This window comes from Eleutherodactylus coqui, chromosome 11, assembly GCF_035609145.1.
Source record: "Eleutherodactylus coqui strain aEleCoq1 chromosome 11, aEleCoq1.hap1, whole genome shotgun sequence".
NCBI lineage: Eukaryota > Metazoa > Chordata > Amphibia > Anura > Eleutherodactylidae > Eleutherodactylus > Eleutherodactylus coqui.
Genome location: NC_089847.1, coordinates 64,869,043 through 64,889,664, shown reverse-complemented (window position 1 = coordinate 64,889,664; position 20,622 = coordinate 64,869,043). Strand labels below are relative to the sequence as shown.

The 20,622-nt window shown below is 46.4% G+C and overlaps 1 protein-coding gene and 1 non-coding gene across 2 annotated transcripts; both read right to left on the bottom strand.

Moving 5' to 3' along the window:
- Positions 1-854: 854 nt before the first annotated feature.
- On the bottom strand, positions 855-16,872 carry RNASEH2C (ribonuclease H2 subunit C). Its single transcript, XM_066582288.1, has 4 exons — positions 16,662-16,872; positions 14,597-14,709; positions 11,995-12,114; positions 855-2,818 (listed from the first exon to the last, which is right to left on the bottom strand). The coding sequence occupies exons 1-4, from the start codon at positions 16,819-16,821 to the stop codon at positions 2,798-2,800; spliced, it is 414 nt and encodes a 137-aa protein (XP_066438385.1). The 5' UTR covers positions 16,822-16,872; the 3' UTR covers positions 855-2,797.
- A 187-nt stretch (positions 16,873-17,059) lies between these two features.
- Positions 17,060-17,142, bottom strand: TRNAL-CAG (transfer RNA leucine (anticodon CAG)). The gene has a single exon. It is a non-coding gene; the product is annotated as a tRNA-Leu (tRNA).
- Positions 17,143-20,622: the final 3,480 nt, after the last annotated feature.

Below are 20,622 nucleotides of genomic sequence, written 5' to 3'. Positions count from 1 at the left end.
AGAGCATCACGTGTCTTGGGAAGGTACTTTTACAAGGGACACAAGTCAGCTATAGCACGCAGCAGAATTCTGTACAAAAACCACCGTCTAAGGGCCCCTTCATACAAGCGTATATGCAAAAATGCTTGCATAACCACAACACATCTGCGCTATGAAGGATGTGCCTTTGCGCTCACAGGACCAGTGCACAGGACACACTCTGCCATGTGTTTAAAGGCTATTTAGCCTGGAGTTCCAGATGTGTTTTTCCTGAGGAATTGTGCCATGTATTGTGCATTTGCACACCACCCATAGACTTCGATGGGGACGTGTAGTGCGTAAAAGAGCATGCTGCAGGTTTTTTTCTAGCTCACAAGAAAAATAACAAACCCATTGAAAGCAGCAGGTTCTATTCAGAGCATTGCACAGCCAAATTTTGCGTGCACAAATGATATTTTTTCCATGTGTTGCACCCAAATTCCACCTGTGTGAAAGTAACATAGTATGTTAGGCCGAATGAAGAGAATGTCCATCTAGTTCAGCCTGTTTCAACCACCTTGTTGATCCAGAGGAAGGCAAAAAACCCAAAGAGGCAGAAGCCAATTAACCCATTCGGGGAAAAAATTCCTTCCTGACTCCCTAATGGCAGTTAGACTAATCCCTGGATCTGAGTGAAAGAAATGAAAAAGGAGGGTGGAGCAAGACCCAGTGCAGGTGCTGGAATATTTCTGGAGTACAAAGTGTTTCCAATGATGGAGGTGCTGCCAACCAGATGAAGCTCCACCAGTGTGGGTGTCAGTGTAGCGAAAAGGATGTGAAAAAACTGGGATGGAGGTGCAACCCTCTAAGGTACTAGAAGATGAAGATCCAATGTGTGATGGTGAAAGCACTTTATTTTTTTTTTACAAATTAAAAACCAGCAATAGAATAAGCGTTTCAGAGATGAACCCCTTCGTCAGTTCGGCTGGATAAGACAACAGGATGCCTGGGGGTGACACAATTCCAAAGGTCTATTGAATATGTCGGAGGTCCTGTGTGTGCAGGAGGACAGGGGAGAAAGAAGTGCTGTGGATTCACTATAATTTTTTTCCCATGCAGGAGATCAATTGAGAGAGCTCCCGCACGCGTGATCCGCGTTAAAATGGAGCATGCCACTTTTTTTTCCCCCATGCGTGAAATCCTCAAATCACTTAATTAGCCACGTATGGCAGTTTAAGTGCAGATGGTCAATGCTTACCTATGGAATGCAGATTTACTAAATACAGTTTCCCTGTGGACATGAGCCTTAAGGCCTCATGTCCACGAGCATAATTGAATTGCGGAATCCACATGGCTCACCCGCACAGATGATCTGCAGTTCAATATGCCCACAGACTACCTGTGGATGCCCAATGATATTTAAATACCTACGGAAGGCAACTTTTTCCCAACGTGAGGATCACACACGGAGAAAAACGCAGCATGCTCTATTTTTCTGTGGATCCTGCAGTGACAGCTTCCATTGAGGTCAATGGAAGCCATCCAGTCTGCGGCACTGCAGACGTGCTACAGGAAAGCAGGAGATTGAAAGAAAGGTGGTCACATCCACCCTGCAGAAGAAAGAAGATCCGGCCACTACTGAGGTGCCTCGTGGCATGTCTAAACAGGTGAGTAAATGTATTTTTTGCCTCATGCCGGTGGGCAAGGCAGGAATCCGCAGCAGAATTTGACACTCAGAATCTGTGCATGCCCGTGGACATAAGGCCTAATGAGTCAGGTACCTACCTGTGTGCTCACACCTAAACCCAGTACTACTAGACAACGCAGAGCAGGGGCATTGCAAGTACACTACATCCAAAAAGATCATGTAATGTGTTTCAAAGTGGTCACACTTCATCAGACTAAGGCCTCATGTCCATAGGTGTTTTTTCACTGCAAATTACATGTGCGTTGCACAGCTGCGTGATACGCAGTCAATAGATTTTTGTTGATAGATGGACATTGTGGCTATGTATGAGGAAATAAATAAAATTACAGCATGCTCTATTTTATAGCATATTACACCTGTGGACATTGGGCCTATTTGATTTGTGGGAGATTGGCAAATCAAGCCACCCATAGGGAGACATGGGTGCCCGCAAAGCAGCTAAAAGCATGCGGATCGCACATGCAGGAAGAAATCGCAGCATGCTCCACTTTCCTGTAGATCCCGCAGGAACGACTTCCAATGAAGTCAATGAAAGCAGAAGAAAAGCACTGCGTGTCAGCCAGTGCGCCCGGACACATGCGCCATGCTGAAGAAAGAAGATCTGGCCGTGACTGAGAAGACCTACACTGGATCCAGAGAGGTGAGAAACTGTCTTTTTTGGGTGCAGGGTTGTGGGCATGCATGGATTCTGTATAGATTCCGCACTCAGAATCCATGCATGCCGTGGACATTGGGCCTTATACATATACAGCCCTATTGATCTCTTTGGGTGCGTGTGAATGGGCAATAAAAACAGTGGTTGAATAGGCTCTGCGAGTGAAACACATGTTGCCGGGATACATGCACTGAAGTGGGGGGGGGCTGCAATAAGTTGTTGCCCAAGTTTTCCATTCTACCTTACGATTGCTGGGCCAGCTCCCTAAGCTTAGAAACTGCCCCCACCTTCCAACCAAGTGTATAGCAATACACTTATAACATCCAATTTTATTTTTTACATTAAAAACTATAGCAGACAGACACAGGGGGGCATCCATTGTACGTTATGTGCAGAACCAGTCATACATATGTAAAATACTGTACAGGTTTATCACGATGTAGTAGAGCCGGGTTTGTTCTACCAATGTTCAGCTTCTAGTCAACTGGTGCATGAATCTGTAAAATAAAGTACATCAGATTATTGAGTAGTTTGTATAACAGTGCTGTCATCGTGCCTTCTAGACTTTAGGCCAGGCTCACACGAATATATTTGTATTACATGTGTATAGAGATGAGCGAGCATTTTTCGAGTAACTGCTGGCTCATCCCTGAAGTACATTGATTTTCATTGTTCCACTCACACTTGTTTATATTCCGCACATAAAAAAAAAACATGTTCAATTTCTTGCGCATTACGAGCGTACAGCCCTATTTTCTATGGGTGCATTCAGAATGTATGGCGTTTTTGTACATAAGTTGCTAAGAGACCTGAGAAGAAAAAACAACCAGTGCATGACCAGTGTACATAAAATACACTGTACATCTGCAGACATTCTTAAGCAGCGGTTTATGCTACAATTGTGTGAGCCCGGCCTTAGGGTGTCTACAAATGGGATGTAAATGCAGTGGAAAAGCTGCAGCATTTACATCAGATTCCAAAAAAAACATCTTGTACACATGGAAGGGAAATACTCTACAGATAATCTGCAGGCACTACTTCTCTTCCTCTCTACCTATGCACACTCCGGTCTAATCCAGCCCTGGATAGACATTGAAGGGGGTTACTCTCCTAATCCTTTCTCCGCTCTCGGGCATCCGCATTGTATGGGGTATTACCCCCTGATTTGAACAGACTGGCGCAATACCAATCTGTCCTGAGGTTGATACAGTTAGACCGCGGGGAACACTGAGCTATGCCCTCAGGAATCCGCATTGTACAGGGGGGGGGGGGGGGCTCCCCAGGGGGGGGGGGGGGCTCCCCATACCACTCACGTGGGGGCCCACTGCATCGACCCACTAAATTGCCGGAGCCGATTGCGTTACTGCTCAGAACGAATTAAGTTCCCCGGAAGGTTGTGCACATACCTGAGTCTGATATTGGTAGATAGCTCGGATACCACTTGGGAAAAAAATCAAATACCCAAGTGGAAACTCTGATTTATGTGAAGTAGAAGTAAAGTGGCGTCACCCATCACTGGGCCCCATCGCAAAATTAGTAGGGACTATCTAAGATTCTGTTAGTCACCTAACCCTGGTGACCATCGTGGAGTAGTACGACTATAATATACTAGCTTGTGGTGACAATCACCTCAACTCCTGAACTGTCCCCAACCAGGACAGGGAAACGCGTCTTTCTGAATACCTTTAACGAATACTTTGAGTACCTTTGATGATCAACAAGTACCCTGTTACGATCGGGTACTATCACATCATCTATTGTACCGCATAATTATTTAAAGACTAAATACCCATAATCCCAAGATTGGGTCTGGGCATATATCTTGACAATATTGGACCGTATCAAAGTCCAACTACTATTCAAGATCCTGTATCATCTACGTTTAATAGCGGTACCTCCAAGTCTCGTACTTATATAACTACTACGTTCCAAGAATATCTCTAAGTGAACAAACCTCATTGTAGCAGCTTCCCTGAATTTCACAGGGGACGAGCTACTTTATACGACCAATCTACCAGGGTTGGCTTTTTTACTATTCTTTGTGTTTTTGTGGTAGTCCGATGTCTGTGAGTGTTATATGTTAGCCCACGTTTTAATTTTTATCTAATATAAAACTTAATGACTTTCATCTATATCTGTGAAGGGCCCGTGACCTAGTGTATATATAGATTTCAATACCACTGTGATTCCTACTTGAAATACATTGATTTTCGCTCTTACATTAGTGTTTTTTTCATGGCATATAATACGCAACTAAAAAAAAAAAAAAAGAGTAGAGGGTGGCCAGGCATGAAGGAGTGAGGGCGCACAAACCAGAGCTCCGCTGCCGCCGACACAGAGGACACAGCATACCTTAAGCCAGGGACGAGATGGTGAAGGTGGGAAGAAAGAAAGGAGACCTGCCGCCGACGAACGGGACCCCGATCAGCAAGTTCCTGCACTCCCAGAGCGCCGCAGAAGCCGAGAAACAGCTCCCCAACATGGCGCCGATCAAACACGTGGAGCCGGCGCTGCAATATGCCGGAGGAGCGGGAGCTCCGCTTCCCCGCCGGGAATCGAAAGTACAGCCACATCGGCAGAACGAGGGGGACAAGGTAGGAGATATGAGCACACCAGCAGACTTGCCTGCCTCCACAGCCCCTCCAGCCTTAGTTACAGCCGGGCACACAACATGCAGCTCTGCCTGTGAACAGCCAGCAGCCCCAGATGGGAGACAGAGAGCCCCCTCAACCCACATCCCTGAGCCTCTGAAAAGCACTCCCTCTCCCACCCAGCCTCCTGACACTAAAGGGGGAAACTCAGGGCAAAACGCCATAATTAACCAGGCAACAGAAGCAGCCATAAGGGGTAACCGAAGTCCCCAGGGGAAGACAAGAAGGGAATCCTTCACTGTACCACACACAGGAAGGCAGAAAGATCTCAGGGCCAACAATTATGAGCCCTCTGGAAGGTCTCACACACCCATCCCCCACCCTGCAGCTGCATCAGAGAAATAGGCAGGTAATGCCATACAGACACCAGACCCCAAAACCACTCTGATGCCAGACACGGGGTCCGAGGCAGACCCCATGGAACCACCGCTAGATGACTTCCAAACCCTCCACGCACTATGGCTCATGGTCCGTGCATTACCCACCAAGAGGGACTTTGAAATGCAAATCCAGCGTATAGAGGAGAAACATGAAAAAGATATTGCGGCAGTTAGCCACTCAGTACAATCACTGACAGAGAGAGTCGCAGCTCTAGAGGAAAGTGCTGACACCCCGTCTACGGACTTTCAACAGTTAACTTCACTAGTAGAGAAACAGCAGAAACAGCTCAGAGACCTGACTCTGCACTTAGACGATATCGAAAATAGAGGGCGCCGCAACAATCTCAAGTTGAGGGGAATTTCAGAAGATGTCCCTGTGACAGCTATCTTCAATAAGTTGCTACAATGGCCAGAAGACAGGATAATAGAACTGTATGATAGAGTTCACCGTGTCCAGGGCGGGAGGACACGAAATCAAAATTTTCCAAGGGACGTTATATGTCACGTCCACTTCTATAGACAAAAAGAGGACATTCAGAGACTGGCATGGGAACAAGGCTCAGTGAACTTTAAAAGTATGAACATCACAATACTACCCGACGTCTCCAGACTAACCCTTAATAGCCGGAGGTTGATACGCCCACTACTGGATGCAGCACGTAAAGCCGAAGCAACCTACAAATGGGGACACCCATTCCACTTAATCTTACGTAAAAGAGGCCGACTCTTCACAGTCAGAACACCAGAGGACCTGGAGGGGGCGTTCTTATTCCTTGGCGTTCCTACGGTCCATGTCCCGGATTGGATGGCCCCGATGGACACTAGTCCTACCAACATGTGATATAAACGGAACTTTATAAGAGCATGACGGCCCATTCGCCAACCTCCCCGGAGGATCCACGGAACCGAGACCCCACATCTCTTCCCTTGTAACAAAAGGACTATCCTCGACCTATGATGAACACTCCAGACGCGGCTTGCGGTTCACTGGAATTATATAGCAGGAGCTCGAAGACAACGACACGCCGAAAGAAGACTAATAGACTCTGGTTTGCATAACTCTCCTGCTCTCTCTGTGCACAGAGACAACCTCATCCACCCAGTGCACTCCCACGTTTTCCCAAGTAGGGTATCAGGGGCCCTGGTACCACCCTCCGTTGACAGGGGACCATGCCCTCTGATTAAAAGTTTGTAGTAATAAGTTGCTAGCATCTAAGTTAGCTAAGTTTGTTGTTCCCCCAGTCCACCCCCCCTAGTGTATCTGTTGCCCCGCAAGGGTGTCTTTTTCGCTACACCTACCCCCATCTCCCGGGATCCTCCCAACCCCCCGTCCTTCTCCCTTTTTTTTTTTCTCTCTGTTTTCTCCTCTCTCTCCTCTCTCTCCTGTCATTTGCCGCACAACCTACTCTACAAGGACTGTACACCATACTCATTATGCCAACTGTATCTACTAACCTAACGATTGTTTCCATCAATGCGCAGGGTTTGAACATTCCTGAAAAAAGGTCCTCCATCCTCCATCTCCTCTGGAAAAAAAAGAGCACAAGTGGCCTTCGTCCAGGAGACCCATTTCCACACGAACGCCCACCCCAGATTCTCCAATGCCAGGTTCCCACACGCCTACCACAGTACGAACATAGAAACAAAGTCCAAAGGGGTCTCAATCCTTATCGCCAGCTCTATCCCTTGGGAACATGGGGAGACCCGCAGCGACCCAGGAGGTAGATATATTTTCCTAAAAGGTAAGCTTGCCAACACACCAGTTACACTTGCAGCAGTCTACTTCCCCAACTCCAACCAGGTGCCCTTTCTAGAAAGGACACTGGAGGACCTGGAGGAATTTAAAGAGGGCACCCTGATACTAGGCGGGGATTTTAACATTACACTGGACCCAAACGCTGACACCTCCAAAGGCAATGACAGTATATCACTTTCCGCACACCGAAGGATCAGGAAAAATCTACATAACCACCAATTAGTAGATGTATGGAGAATCTTAAATCCCACTACCAAGGACTACACCTTCTTCTCTCCGCCTCAATACATACTCAAGGATTGACTATTTCTTACTCCAACACTCATCCCTACCCGCCCTGATCACAGCAAAAATAGATATCACCTTCTCGGATCATGCATTAATCACCCTAGAGATAAAACTACCCTCCTTATACAAAAAAGAATGGAATTGGCGACTTAACGAGTCCCTCCTCCACGACCAGGCAACCTCAGATGAAATTCAGAGAGCCTTAGGCGAGTATTTTGAACATAACCACACTCCAGACGTAGATCCGTTGACAATCTGGGAAGCACACAAATGTGTTATCAGGGGTTTGTGTATTAGCCTAGGATCCCGCATCAAAAAAAGAACGTGGAGAATATCTCCGGGGGTTACTCGCGAAAATACAAACTCTGGAAATAGCCATTAAGTCAGCACAGGACGGCCCAGAGGGGACAGAGCTAAAATTGCTCAGGGAAAAAGTACGCACGGCCTGCTTAGGTAAAGCAAAGGCGAACTTAACGAAATGTAGACGCCATCTCTATGAATTCGGGAACAAACCCAGTCGCACACTAGCACGGGCGATTCGCTCGGCCAGAGCTAAAGCCTACGTTCCACAAATCAACACCCCAAAAGGCCAACCCTTACACACCCCCCAACAGATAGCGGAAGCATTCCGAGAGTATTACCAGGCGTTGTATAACTTATCACCATTACAATCAGAACAAGACAGAGAACGACGGAGGGCGGCTATAAAAGACTACCTTCAGAGATCAAACCTAAGTAGACTCCCACAGGAAGCAATCGACGCTATGGAGGCCCCAATTACTCAGCCTCTGCTAACTCGTTCTATCTCGAAATCCCATACAGGAAAAGCACCGGGCCCGGATGGGTTAACGCTCATATATTACAAAAAATCTGCAGGTACATTATCCCCCCACTTCACACGGGCCTTCAACTCCATAACGTCCAGAAGTACACTACCTAGAGATACACTGAAGGCACACATCACGGTAATCCCAAAGGAAGGCAAGGACCAAGCCCAATGTCAAAGTTACCGCCCTATTTCCTTATTGAATGTAGACTTGAAACTGTTCTCAAAAATTCTAGCGGACAGGATCTCCCCCCTCCTATAATCCATAAAGACCAAGTGGGCTTCGTGCCACTTAGAGAGGCTAAAGACAATACAACGAAGGCCATAAACCTGATACACTCTGCACAAAAACAATCTCTACCGGTCTGCTTATTGTCCACAGATGCGGACAAAGCATTTGACAGGTAGAGTGGGATTTTCTGTTTGCCACTATGACCCACATGGGAATAGGCCCCAATATGCTACAATGGCTGACAGGACTATACTCACGTCCAACGGCCGCAGTCAGAGTAAACGGGCAGCTCTCAACTCCCTTCTCTATAACAAATGGCACACGGCAAGGCTGCCCGCTCTCCCCTTTGATCTTCATATTATGCCTCGAGCCACTACTTAGACACATCCGCCTAAACCCAAATATACAGCGAATCCCACTTGGAGATACGGAATATAAGATCGCAGTTTACGCAGATGACCTATTATTCTTTATCTCCAACCCAAGAACAACCTTGCCGAATTTGCTTGCAGAAATAAAAACATATTCCACCCTATCTAATTTCCAGATTAACTACCATAAATCGGCGGCACTAAATATCTTCATTCCGCCATCCACAGTGAACGAATTTAAAGACACCTTTCCATTCTCATGGGCAAGAGACCATATACACTACCTCGGCATTAACCTCACACCAGACACCGGAAATCTATACACAGCTAACTACCCCACACTCCTGAATAAAATCAGACAGGACACAAACGCCTGGACCAAAGGTATCTTCTCATGGTTTGGCAGAGGAGCCATAACGAAAATGAATCTACTCCCTAGAGTGCTATACATGTTCCAGGCCCTCCCTATACAGGTTCCAAGGCAATTTCTCCAGAACTTACACTCTCTCATGATCAAATTCATATGGGCAGGGAAACCTCCCCGCATAGCAAGGAACACCCTGTCCAAGCCAAAAAAAGAGGGGGGTATGGGACTACCAAACTTCCTGAAATACTACCAAGCGGCACATCTGGTACGAATAGTTGACTGGCACAGACACTTGGACCTTAAGATATGGGTAGAAATAGAACAAACATTTGTACCAATGCCACTAAAAGCCCTACCGTGGACACAGGGACAAAAGTCAGCGGACTATATGAAACACCCCACAATCGGCCCAACAATAAGCATAATTAACAAAATAAACAACAGCACAGACATTTCCCCTAAACCATCCCCCATGTTTCCAATCCTGGGCAATACGGCATTTCCGCCAGGCAATGAGAATAGAGCCTTCCGTAACTGGGCATTGGGAGGCAGATTCCGGGCGGAACACTTCCTCCAGGAAGGCCAATGGTTATCGGTAGACATGCTAAGAGAAATAACAGAGCCGAACCAAATCTCACTATGGCAAGCAATCCAGTTGAGGCACTTCTTCCTGTCACTCGCTAGACCTAGCACATTCACAAGACCAAAAACACAATTTGAAACCATTTGCTGCGGAGAGGGTCCCACCAGACATACCCTATCCAGAATATACAACATACTCAATTCACAACACGAAAACTCGCCACTAGGATATATTAAGAGGTGGGAGGAAGATCTCAAGATGACACTGACCCAGGAGGAAAAGGAGAAAATATTCACAATCTCACACTTTTCCTCTATATCAAGTAAAATACAGGAATCAGGATACAAGGTCCTCTCTAGGTGGTACAGGGTGCCCTCCAGATTACACAAGATATTCCCCTCGGTCTCCCCCTTGTGCTGGAAATGCGGAACGGAACAAGGGACCCTGCTGCATATTTTCTGGGAGTGTTCAGAGCTGACCAATTTCTGGGCGGAGGTATGGCGGATAACCTCCAAGTTCACACACTATCCGCTACCAAAAACACCAGCATTCTTCCTTCTACATCACGGTGATATCCCTTTAACTACGTACAAAAAATCAGTGGTATGTTTCCTGGTGGGCGTGGCAAGGTCCTGCATTCCGAGACTATGGAGACAAACGGTCCCCCCCACGGTAGCAATGTGGCTGAATACCGTTAACCAGATCATGGAGATGGAGAACCTTACAGCCACACTGAAAGGTACACAAGAAAAGTTCCGGAAAACATGGTACTACTGGATAGAGTTTCAGAACTCAGAGGAATTTAGATCCTTGATCAACCCATAAAGCAGGAGAAATCTCGTTCCCTCACTTTCCTCCTACTTTCTCTCTCTCGCTCTAGTTCCCCCCACCTAACCTCCCCCCTCCCACCTTACCTCTCACCGCCCCCTTTATACCAATCAGACAGATCGCATCTATGTCCGTATCCCTAGTGTGTCTCGTCTGGTAGAAAAAAAAAAAAAGAATACATAGGACACAGCAAGGACAGAATGTACAAAATAAACCAAAAGGGGGTACTAACCCCTCCCCCCTCCACTTTTCCAATACCGCATATTTTACCATACAATAATACCAAGCAGAGAATAATAAAGGAAAACCACAGGTTGTAAGCAAAGTTAGAACAACTGAAAGTTCAATTGAATGTTGAAAGTAGAACTATGATATAAGAAAATTAAAAAAATAGTTTCACTGTTCTCTTGTCATGCTTAATATTATGCAAACTGTTTATTTTAGAAGATAACTCACAAATGTATGACTAAGATGGTGATACATAAATAAAGAATAAAAAAAAAAAAAAAAAAAGTAGAGAATGTACTTTACTGCGTATTATGCGCGATAGAGCCCTATTCTCTATGGGTACATGCAAAACACTCTACATACACAATTACATGGCATATGTGCTGCGTTTATACGCAACGTCGCTAAGCGTCAGAGCGGGAAATAAAATAAATGACAAAGTTAAACTAGGAAGCCTGTGGATGACCTGCAAATGAAGATAAGTGTTAATGGCCAGCAGTAGCCATCAACACTGGATGCAAAAAGGTCGCTAAAACTTTAAAGGTCCATTTAGACGAAACGATTATCGCTCAAAATTCATTTAAGCGATCAAAAGTGAGCGATGGTTTTCCTTTTAAAGACGACCGCTTAAACTTATCGTTGGAAAATGGACAACAAACGATAGTTTGTTTGAAAGGTGTGTGCATCAGTGAAGGTAAAAAAATTTAAAAAAAAAAAAAAAAAAAATTGTAAAACGACTGAACGAATTTCATTTAAACCAAACGAAAAACAAACTCCCAAACGATGGATTTTAAGCAAACTGAAAGACAACGAAAGAATTACTAACAAAAAGTGCACGATGGGCGCGCGTTTACACGCAATGATTATCGCTCACGTTCGACACAACGAATTTTGAGCGATAATCATTGCTTTTAAATAGGCCTTAAATCTTTCAGTCGTTTGAAAGATTATCTTTGCGTGTAAATGGGCCTTAACCAATCATGAAGTTTATATATAGGTGATAAGGAGATGACTGCTGAAAAGAGATGCACTTCGAACAAGAAGTGTCAGGCCAAGTTCATGTGTGGATCAAGGCCAAGTATTAGATCTGGTAGTAGAAGGAGGTTATTTTGACAGGTTGTAACAATGGAGTTTTGGAGATTGCTATACATAGGTGTACTTACCGCAGAAGCAATTTTCGGCCATGTAAGTGACATCACTAACACGTCATCTGCAGACGGTGGAGTCTCCAAGTTCCACTGTGTGAATGATTGAAACGTGGATCTGACATTTAAACAGCGGTCCTGGGAAGGAAAGAGTAAGAATCGTCAAGTCTGAGTTCACAATGCAAATATCAATATGTGGAAGTCTAGTCATTTCATAAAGTGTAATTAGTAGGAATCTATTGCAAAGATCAAAAAAATGTTGGCAGAGCTGGCCAATGATCTTATGGATACGGGAGCCTCCCAACTGTTGGCTTTCCTCAAGCATGATCCTTCTGTGTCTGCAGGAGATAAGCAGACATGGTAAAGTTGGTGGAAATGACAGCTAACATGTCATTTGATGTGTATGGTTGGATTATGCAGTATAGGTAGCTCAACCGATATGCACATCCATTCAGCAAGCCTATGTACAGAATCATATCCATCTCAGCTCAACAATTAGTGCATTACGTCTACGTACTCTGTGCTCAGGACACCTCAGGTGGCCATGTACATTAGATTCGACCGAACATGGCAATTTCAGGCAACTATCTAATGTGTATGGTGGTGACAGAATTTCAACATGCTAGATCCTTTGTTCTGATGGGAGAGAAGCCACCGCTAGATGTGCTTGGTGGCAGCTCTCCCTACCGAGAACACACACGGCCTTTGTATATTGGGAAGTGGAGGGTGGGAGAATAGTAGTTTAATGAATCAGTGTCCATCCAGCTGACAGCTATGTTGAGTGGAGGGCCAGCTTTTGCTTTAGCCTGAGGCTACATTCACAAGAGCACAAATCTTGCACGTATTTTGCATGTTATGAGGCGTTGTGACTATGAACTCCATTGTTTTGAATGGAGTCATATACTAGGGCATTTTTTTTGCCTCACAGTGATGCTAGGTAAAAAAAATTAAAAAAAACAACTCACTGCATGTCCTATTGTACTGAAGTGATGCAAGAGGTCTCACATCTTGCGGGTAGCACACACATTGACAAGCATGATATGGGGTCAGAATTCTTGGCCAGATATCGCAGTTGCCTGTGTGAATGTAGCCGCAGGATGTATTTATACGGGCGAGTTTCCCTTTGTACATTGTGAGACACACGCCATTGTTTTTAATGGGCCTTTTTAAATGTGTGGATTTTCTCTTGCAGTGTTGCTGCAAACAAAAAAAAAAACGAAAAAAAAAAAACAAAACTGCCCATATTTCTTCAGCTCACCGGAAAGGAGCAACTAGTCAGTATAAACAGGCAGTCATTCATTTATGTTTGCAGTGAATGGAGACGGGCGCCCGGAAGAGATCTCTTCTCCATGTGAAAGCACAGGAATCCCGTCTAAAACCACCCCAAGTGTTGCGGCACCAACAGCCAGTGTCATAGTGACAGATCACCATGTATCAGTACACTGAAGTACGCTAATGATCAGAAATTATACTATTCAGAAAATGCAGCTAAATTCTAAGAATAAAGAATCTGCAATAAAGAAAAAGTGACAGATCTGCGATTGGCTGCAGCAGCCTGTAAACAGACCGCTGGTGGGTAGAACAGAGGGGTGGTGCTGGAGTTGCAGAAAGCTGCGAGAGGTGAACAGACTATTTTATTATTTTTCCACATGGCCAGCATTTTTAACAAAACAGAAAAAAAATTCTTTAAAATGGGTTAAAAAGAAAATGCTACTAACCAATTAATGAGAACCTGAAACCCAATCCACGCTGCCCGAACCTCAGGCAGCATGACCCAGGACAGGTACCCTGTTTCCCCGAAAAAATTACCTACCCTGATTTTCAGGGGGAGGTGAACTTGAAATATAAGCCCTACCCCCAAAATAAGCCCCAACTACTCAGACGCCGACATAAGATCGCTTCCTGGTAACGGGGTTCGTAAATCCTGCCTCCAGGAAGCGATGGCTCTGATCGGTTCTAAAGCGCCGTGGTTGAGCCAATCAATGCAGCACACGATGAACCAATGTGATGGCTGTGATTGGTTCTCCAAGCGCTGCATTAAATGGTTCTTGAGTGCTGCGGCTCAGCCAATCAGAGCCATCGCTTACTGGAGGCTGGGTTTATGAACCCCGTTACCAAGAACTTGATCTTATTTCGGCGGTTGAGGACTGCAAGCAAATGTGTTGGGACGCCGGAGACCAGCAGGAGGCACCCGAACAGTCCCTGCTAGATAAATATAAAACATTCCCCCGAAAATAAGATCCTGTGCTTCTTTGGGGGGGAAAAAAATATAAGACAAGGTCTTATTTTTGGGGAAACAGTATGTACACTGCATCGTTTCAGAACAAACATACCTTTGAGATGCTGTCCAAATGGAGCTGAATCCAGGGGCCGGCACCACGTCAGGCTCATCTAGAACGACAGCGTGAGCATTCTAGATGATGAGGGTAGAGGCTGACACGGTGCGCCCCCGTGACTCAGAACGCCCTTCCGAGTCAAACTTCAAAGTAGTTTATTTAGAAACGCAGTGTACACATCTGTCCAGGGGTCCCGCTGGTCGTGGTTTGGGCAGCATGAACCTGGTGCCAGGTTCCCTTTAATATCCTGCTTGGCGCATATACATAAATATGTTGCCTCTTACCTCTTCCTCGGCGCACGGTTTATGATCTTCCTTCAGGACGATGCCCATATATCCGGATGGCACAGTGACGTCTTGTCCTCTGAGTATCCGGCCTCTGAAGGACACTTCTTTCCCTAGTTAGGAACGGCAGAGTTTAGCACACGTCAGCTCTGTCCTCCAATCCTTTATGACAAGCCTCATCTCGGCCATGGCTGCCATCTTATTACTCTCTAGTTTCTCCAACCTGATACAAGCCTATAGGACATTTGGCCATCGTACACTAACCTATGGCGCACTATGGGTTTACATTAGTGGGTTTTCATAAAGCTCTGTTCTGTCAGGATTTCATTGCTCTCAGACAGAATAGCGCAGTCTGCTGCACCATAACCTTTCTGTAATAGTCCCTATAACAGAAGAAGCCATGATGCCGCTGTCAACGGTCTTATAGCTGTGTTCTTCAGGGCTCCTTCACACTGGCCATCACGATATTGCCACGAGAAAATTCGCAATTGTGTTCAGGCATTTTTTGTGCGTCAGCAAGGCTTTTTCTGGAGACTAATCTTGCATCGCTGTTGCCCACAATAAAATTGTGCAATTTTTTGAACGCAAAAGTCAATAGGACCTTCTGTTAAAACGCATTGCACGAAAATCGCACATTTGTGCCTTGCGATAAAAAAGGAGGCTCCATAGGGAAACATGGGCGATAAAAAATAAAAATTGAAAATCATTGGTTTCATAATTCTGTTTTCACTCACTCTCGCATTACGCAAAAAACGTGCAAATTTATCGCGAGTGTGAAGGTGCCCTAACAAGAAAAAAAAAGACCAGAAAAGTTTAAGTAGTTTTCTCTGGACGTAGAAGACGGATAACCTCTCCTTAGGTTACTATCAGATGCCCAGCTCCTCCGCCAATCAGCTGCTTGGGTGACCCAGACTGGTAGTGCCGCTCTGACCCATTCCAGTGACCAGGGAAGAGCTGCAGTACCTTCTACTGATCTTAAAGGGGTTCCGAAGAAACCCTTTAGGGTGCTTTTACACAGGTGGAATTATCCCGCCAGGATGCGCCACAAGAAGACGCTTAATGCCACCACTGTGGAGTTCAGCGCCAAAAGCCGCAAGTCTAACTGCAACTTTTGATATGGAATCAGGTAAACTTAAACCATTTTTAATTCTGCATCAAAATCTGAGGTAGTCCTGCAGATTTAGCTACGGAATATACCGTGTTGAGGTGAGTCTTACAGGCCAATTCCACCTGTGTGAAAGCACCCTTAAAGGGACATTTATCACCTATCCGCAGAATAGGTGACACGAGTCTGATCACCGGGACCCCACTGATTACTAGAATGGGCCTGCAGTCTCCTGGACGTCCACACGGCACAACCAGTGTGCAGGAGTATCAACCATCATGCATGCTGCCACTCCATGCAAGGTCTATGGGGCTGACGGAAACGGAGCTCTCACTGTCCCCGGCAGTCCCAGAGACATGAAAGAGGTTTTCCATGCAAAAACCTATTGGTAACCGACATGACCCATCACTCAGCATCCTGGCTGATGAGCTGATTGTGTGGCAGCTGTCAGTGCTGCTGCAGCTCCGACCCCTGCTTAGTGGCCGGCCCTTGTAACAACAGGAGCAGTTCTCAGCGAAGACAAGGGAGCTGCATCTGCAGTTACAAGAGCCGGACACTACCCAGGCCTCGGAGCTGTGGCTTCCGCTCTGACCCGTGTATTTGTGGCGCTGACAGAGGGCACCTGATCAGCTAAGTAGCCGGGATGCCAAGTGGCAGTCCCTGGTTCATCAAGAATACACGGTCTGTTGTGAGGAGACGTAACTAATTGTATTCTGCAAGGAAAACCCCTTTAGTGGCGGCAGCGAGCACACGTGGCCACCGCTGCGTTCACTGGCGACCCACGTTACAGCAGTCGCTGCAACCACTTTTGTTTGGCCCCACCAGACACTTTCTGTAGAAAGGTGATAAGTTCTTCTGGTTGGAGAACCCCTTTACCAAAACAAATATCACATTGTAACCACTAGGGGCAGGATTCACTAGATGCCCCAGCACAAGCCCCGGGGAGAGGACAGCGCTCACCTCCGGCCGCCTCTCTCACTGCAGGGCAGAAGAACGCGCTGACTCTGGCGCTCCCTTGTCTCTGTATCTGACACGGCAGGAGCTCCAGGGGCTCCCGGGAAGCCGAGGACAGCGCCCCCAGCTCCAGCCGAACAACAGGTACTGCACAGCCGTCAGTCATACTTGTAGAAACTGCATCCAACTCCCGCCAAGCAGGAAGCCACCGGAAGTGACGCTACATGACGCTGCATGTCCTATAAGGAGCGGCCTTCTAACTATTCGTTAGCGGAACTTCAAAGAATGACGTAAATGAAATAATGGAGATACAAATTGCAGAGAAATAGTTAGAACCCTACATCGATACAATCGATACATCAAAAAAAAAAAGAAAAAATTGGCAGCTAGTTCTAAAAAAATCTTGTCAGAAGTGGGATTCGAACCCACGCCTCCAGGGGAGACTGCGACCTGAACGCAGCGCCTTAGACCGCTCGGCCATCCTGACAGTCGCTGTAAGTCTGCACCATACATCATACGAATGCTCAATGTTAGCTGTTCAGCTATTGTTTCTAATGCCGCGCTTCAGTTTTATCCAAGTCCATAATTTGTTTTCAACAAGAAATCTTTTTTCTCGCCGGATTCCTGTCCACATTACCTCAATAAATGATACATTGTTGTTACCACTTACTGAAACTGCTTACATCTCCATTAAAAAAAATTCTAGCAAACAGCAAAATGACAGAACAGATACTAAGGGCAGCCAGAGGGGCCCATTGACTAGAACGGGGTACGTTATTGAAGAACAAAGTAGGCCAGAATGCTGTGCTATCTGTTTTCTAAGGATTTAAGGCCCATTGACACAGGAGTAGAGATGAGCGAACGTACTCGGTAAGGGCGATTTTGCAATCGAGCACCGCGATTTTCGAGTACTTCACTACTCGGGTGAAAAGTACTCGGGTGCGCCGGGGGGCAGGGGGGGGTGCGGCAGAGCGGGAGGTAGCAGCGGGGAACAGGGGGGAGCCCTCTCTCTCTCCCTCTCCCCCCCACTCCCCTCTGCAACCCCCCGCACCCGAGTACCTTTCACCCGAGTAGTGAAGTACTCGAAAATCGCAGTGCTCGATTGCGAAATCGCCCTTACCGAGTACGTTCGCTCATCTCTACACAGGAGTATTTCCCATCCAGACAGATTTGGTATAGCCAATTAGGCTATTCAGGGAGGTGGCTTTTCACAAAGACCAAAGGTCCTTGTAAAGAAAATGCAGCTTGTCCTATTATGGTCCAAATTATAAGAGGGGTGAGCAGTCCTCTGCTACCTCTCTTGCTAAAGCGGCTCTGCTACTCTGACAAGCAGTCGTTTCGACCTCTAGAGTTGGAGGAGTGAGAATATTCTCGGCACTGTAAGGCCGGCTTCAGGACATAGGAAATGAATAAAGATTTATTTGTGTCAACACAATTTACTCTGAGGGAACCATGTGTGTTCTCAAATCTCAGAGAAGCTATTACATCACAGACATAGCTTTATAAATCAAGGGCAGTTTTCCATAAATAATCGCTGATCATTGTCTTTCAGAAGGCACAGGGGGGCACTTACAGCCCTCATGTGTGGAAGATGGAAGAAGAAGAGAGATTTACCAAGTACAACAATCTGCATGGATAGTAGGTGAGCCCCAAAGAGAGAGAGTGAGCAGAGAGCCAGTTCAGTCTGTCAAGGCCTAGTGCAGAGGTACTCAATAGTCTGTTTTGCACACCCATGCATCCTTAAAGGGGTTGTCCCGCGAAAGCAAGTGGGGGTATACACTTCTGTATGGCCATATTAATGCACTTTGTAATATACATCGTGCATTAATTATGAGCCATACAGAAGTTATTCACTTACCTGTTCCGTTGCTAGCGTCCTCGTCTCCATGGTGCCGTCTAATTTCAGCGTCTAATCGCCCGATTAGACACGCTTGCGCAGTCCGGTCTTCTCCCTGGTGAATGGGGCCGCTCGTGCCGGAGAGCTGGTCCTCGTAGCTCCGCCCCGTCACGTGTGCCGATTCCAGCCAATCAGGAGGCTGGAATCGGCAATGGACCGCACAGAGCCCACGGTGCACCATGGGAGAAGACCCGCGGTGCATCGTGGGTGAAGATCCCGGCGGCCATCTTAGTAAGGTAAGGAAGAAGTCGCCGCAGCGCGGGGATTCGGGTAAGTACTAAACGGTTTGTTTTTTTAACACATGCATTGGGTTTGTCTCGCGCTGAACGGGGGGCCTATTGAATTTAAAAAAAAACTCGTTTCGGCGCGGGACAACCCCTTTAAGTCTGGGACCGCCGGTGAAGGTACTTGCCTGACCGAGAGTCTGTGGAATGTTCCTACCCCTATCCTTCTCTGGAGTGTTCCCCGTCCAGGAGCAGTGCCTGACAGTAACTTGGATTGCAGGATCGGTATCATCCTGAGTTCCCTCCCTGACCTCAAATGTCTTTTGAATTCATGCCTTGTATTGCTGAAGTTTTTGCAGTAAAGTTATTTTAAGGTCCTGGCTGTTCCCAGTGACCTGAGGTACTTAAACTGTCTGTGGCTCATTTATTTTTTCCCCGACGATGTTCATGCTGGGGAGTATGGGAATGGTGGCGTCATCCGTGCTAAATCCTTCTACACCTGTTACTCTGTTTGTTGGGCATCCCCATGCCAGGGGTGTCTGGAAGAGGCCCAGCACTGCCCTGGCCTTGGCTACATGTGTCCCTCTGCGAAGGAGCATGGTGAGTGCCACAGTGACAAGCCAACACTTTACCCTCCCAGCTCCTCAACGTACGTTATGTGTCCGGGGTTACCCTATGGGACACTACACAGCTTCCACCTAGTGGGAAGGAGCTCCAGGATTCAGGAAAAGGGTTAAACAGCAAAAGCTTTTATTTGAAGTTCCAGGCAAACAAGGTGTTGTTCCATACAGTCTAGGTCCATAGATCCAAGTACAGAGTTGGGTGACTAGAGATGTCACTTTCTCTACAAAACTTCCTATACTGCTTGTCCAGATTTCTTACTGGGGCCCTGCGAAATGCTTTGGCGTTGTATCTGCCACCTTTCCTCTTCCTCAGACTCGGGGATGAAGCTGTATACTGCTGTCCTTTAACCAGCTGTGGCTGCCTTCACACTGTCATGAAAATCGTGCGAGATTTCTGCGTTGCAAGACACACATATACGAAACCCATTCTTTTGAATGAATGCAAACCAGAGACCAGCTCCTCTGCACACAGGGACTGGCTGGAAACCACAGCTGATTCTGGAGAAAGTCCAGCGTTGGGTCAAAAGCCTTTAGTCTCTATCAAATGATCCAAACAGACAGAATAACCCTGTTGGCTATTTAACAATTAAGAAAGAATAAAGAACTAGAGAGAAAGGGGAGGAAGAATACAGAAGAAAAAAATGAAAGGGAGGAGGAAAAGGATGGGAAAGGGATAAGAATGGAAGCAAGGGCAAGGTAGGATTGGACACCCATCGGCTGACCATCAAGGTTCAGTGAGCAAACTCAGGTAACAAAGGTGGTTCCTATAATCAGTGTTTTGTTGGAATTCCAACCATTAGAACCAAGTTTTAGGCTAGGGTCACACAGGGCGGATTTGTTGCGGTTTTGCTGCGGTTTTTCCGTTGCGGTTTTAACGCAGAAGAACTACTTCTGCAGCAAAACCGCTTCAAAGGTTAATTTGGGCTTGCGGATTTTCGTGCGGAAAAATCCGCAAGCGGTTTTTTACTTTTGTCGCGTATTTGTCGCGTATTTGGTGCAGTTTTGGCTGCGTCCATAGAGGTCTATGGACAAAAAAGTGCTGTGGAAACGACCAAAGAATGAACATGCTGCATCTTTTAAAACCGCGCCGCAGTTGCATTTCCGCACTGCGGCTGTGCAGAAAAAATCCATCCTGTGAGAACAGCTTTTTGGCAAATCTCATTTGTGCTGCATTGCACTGCAAACGCAGCGGTTTTGCCGCAGTGCGGATATGCAACGGCAAT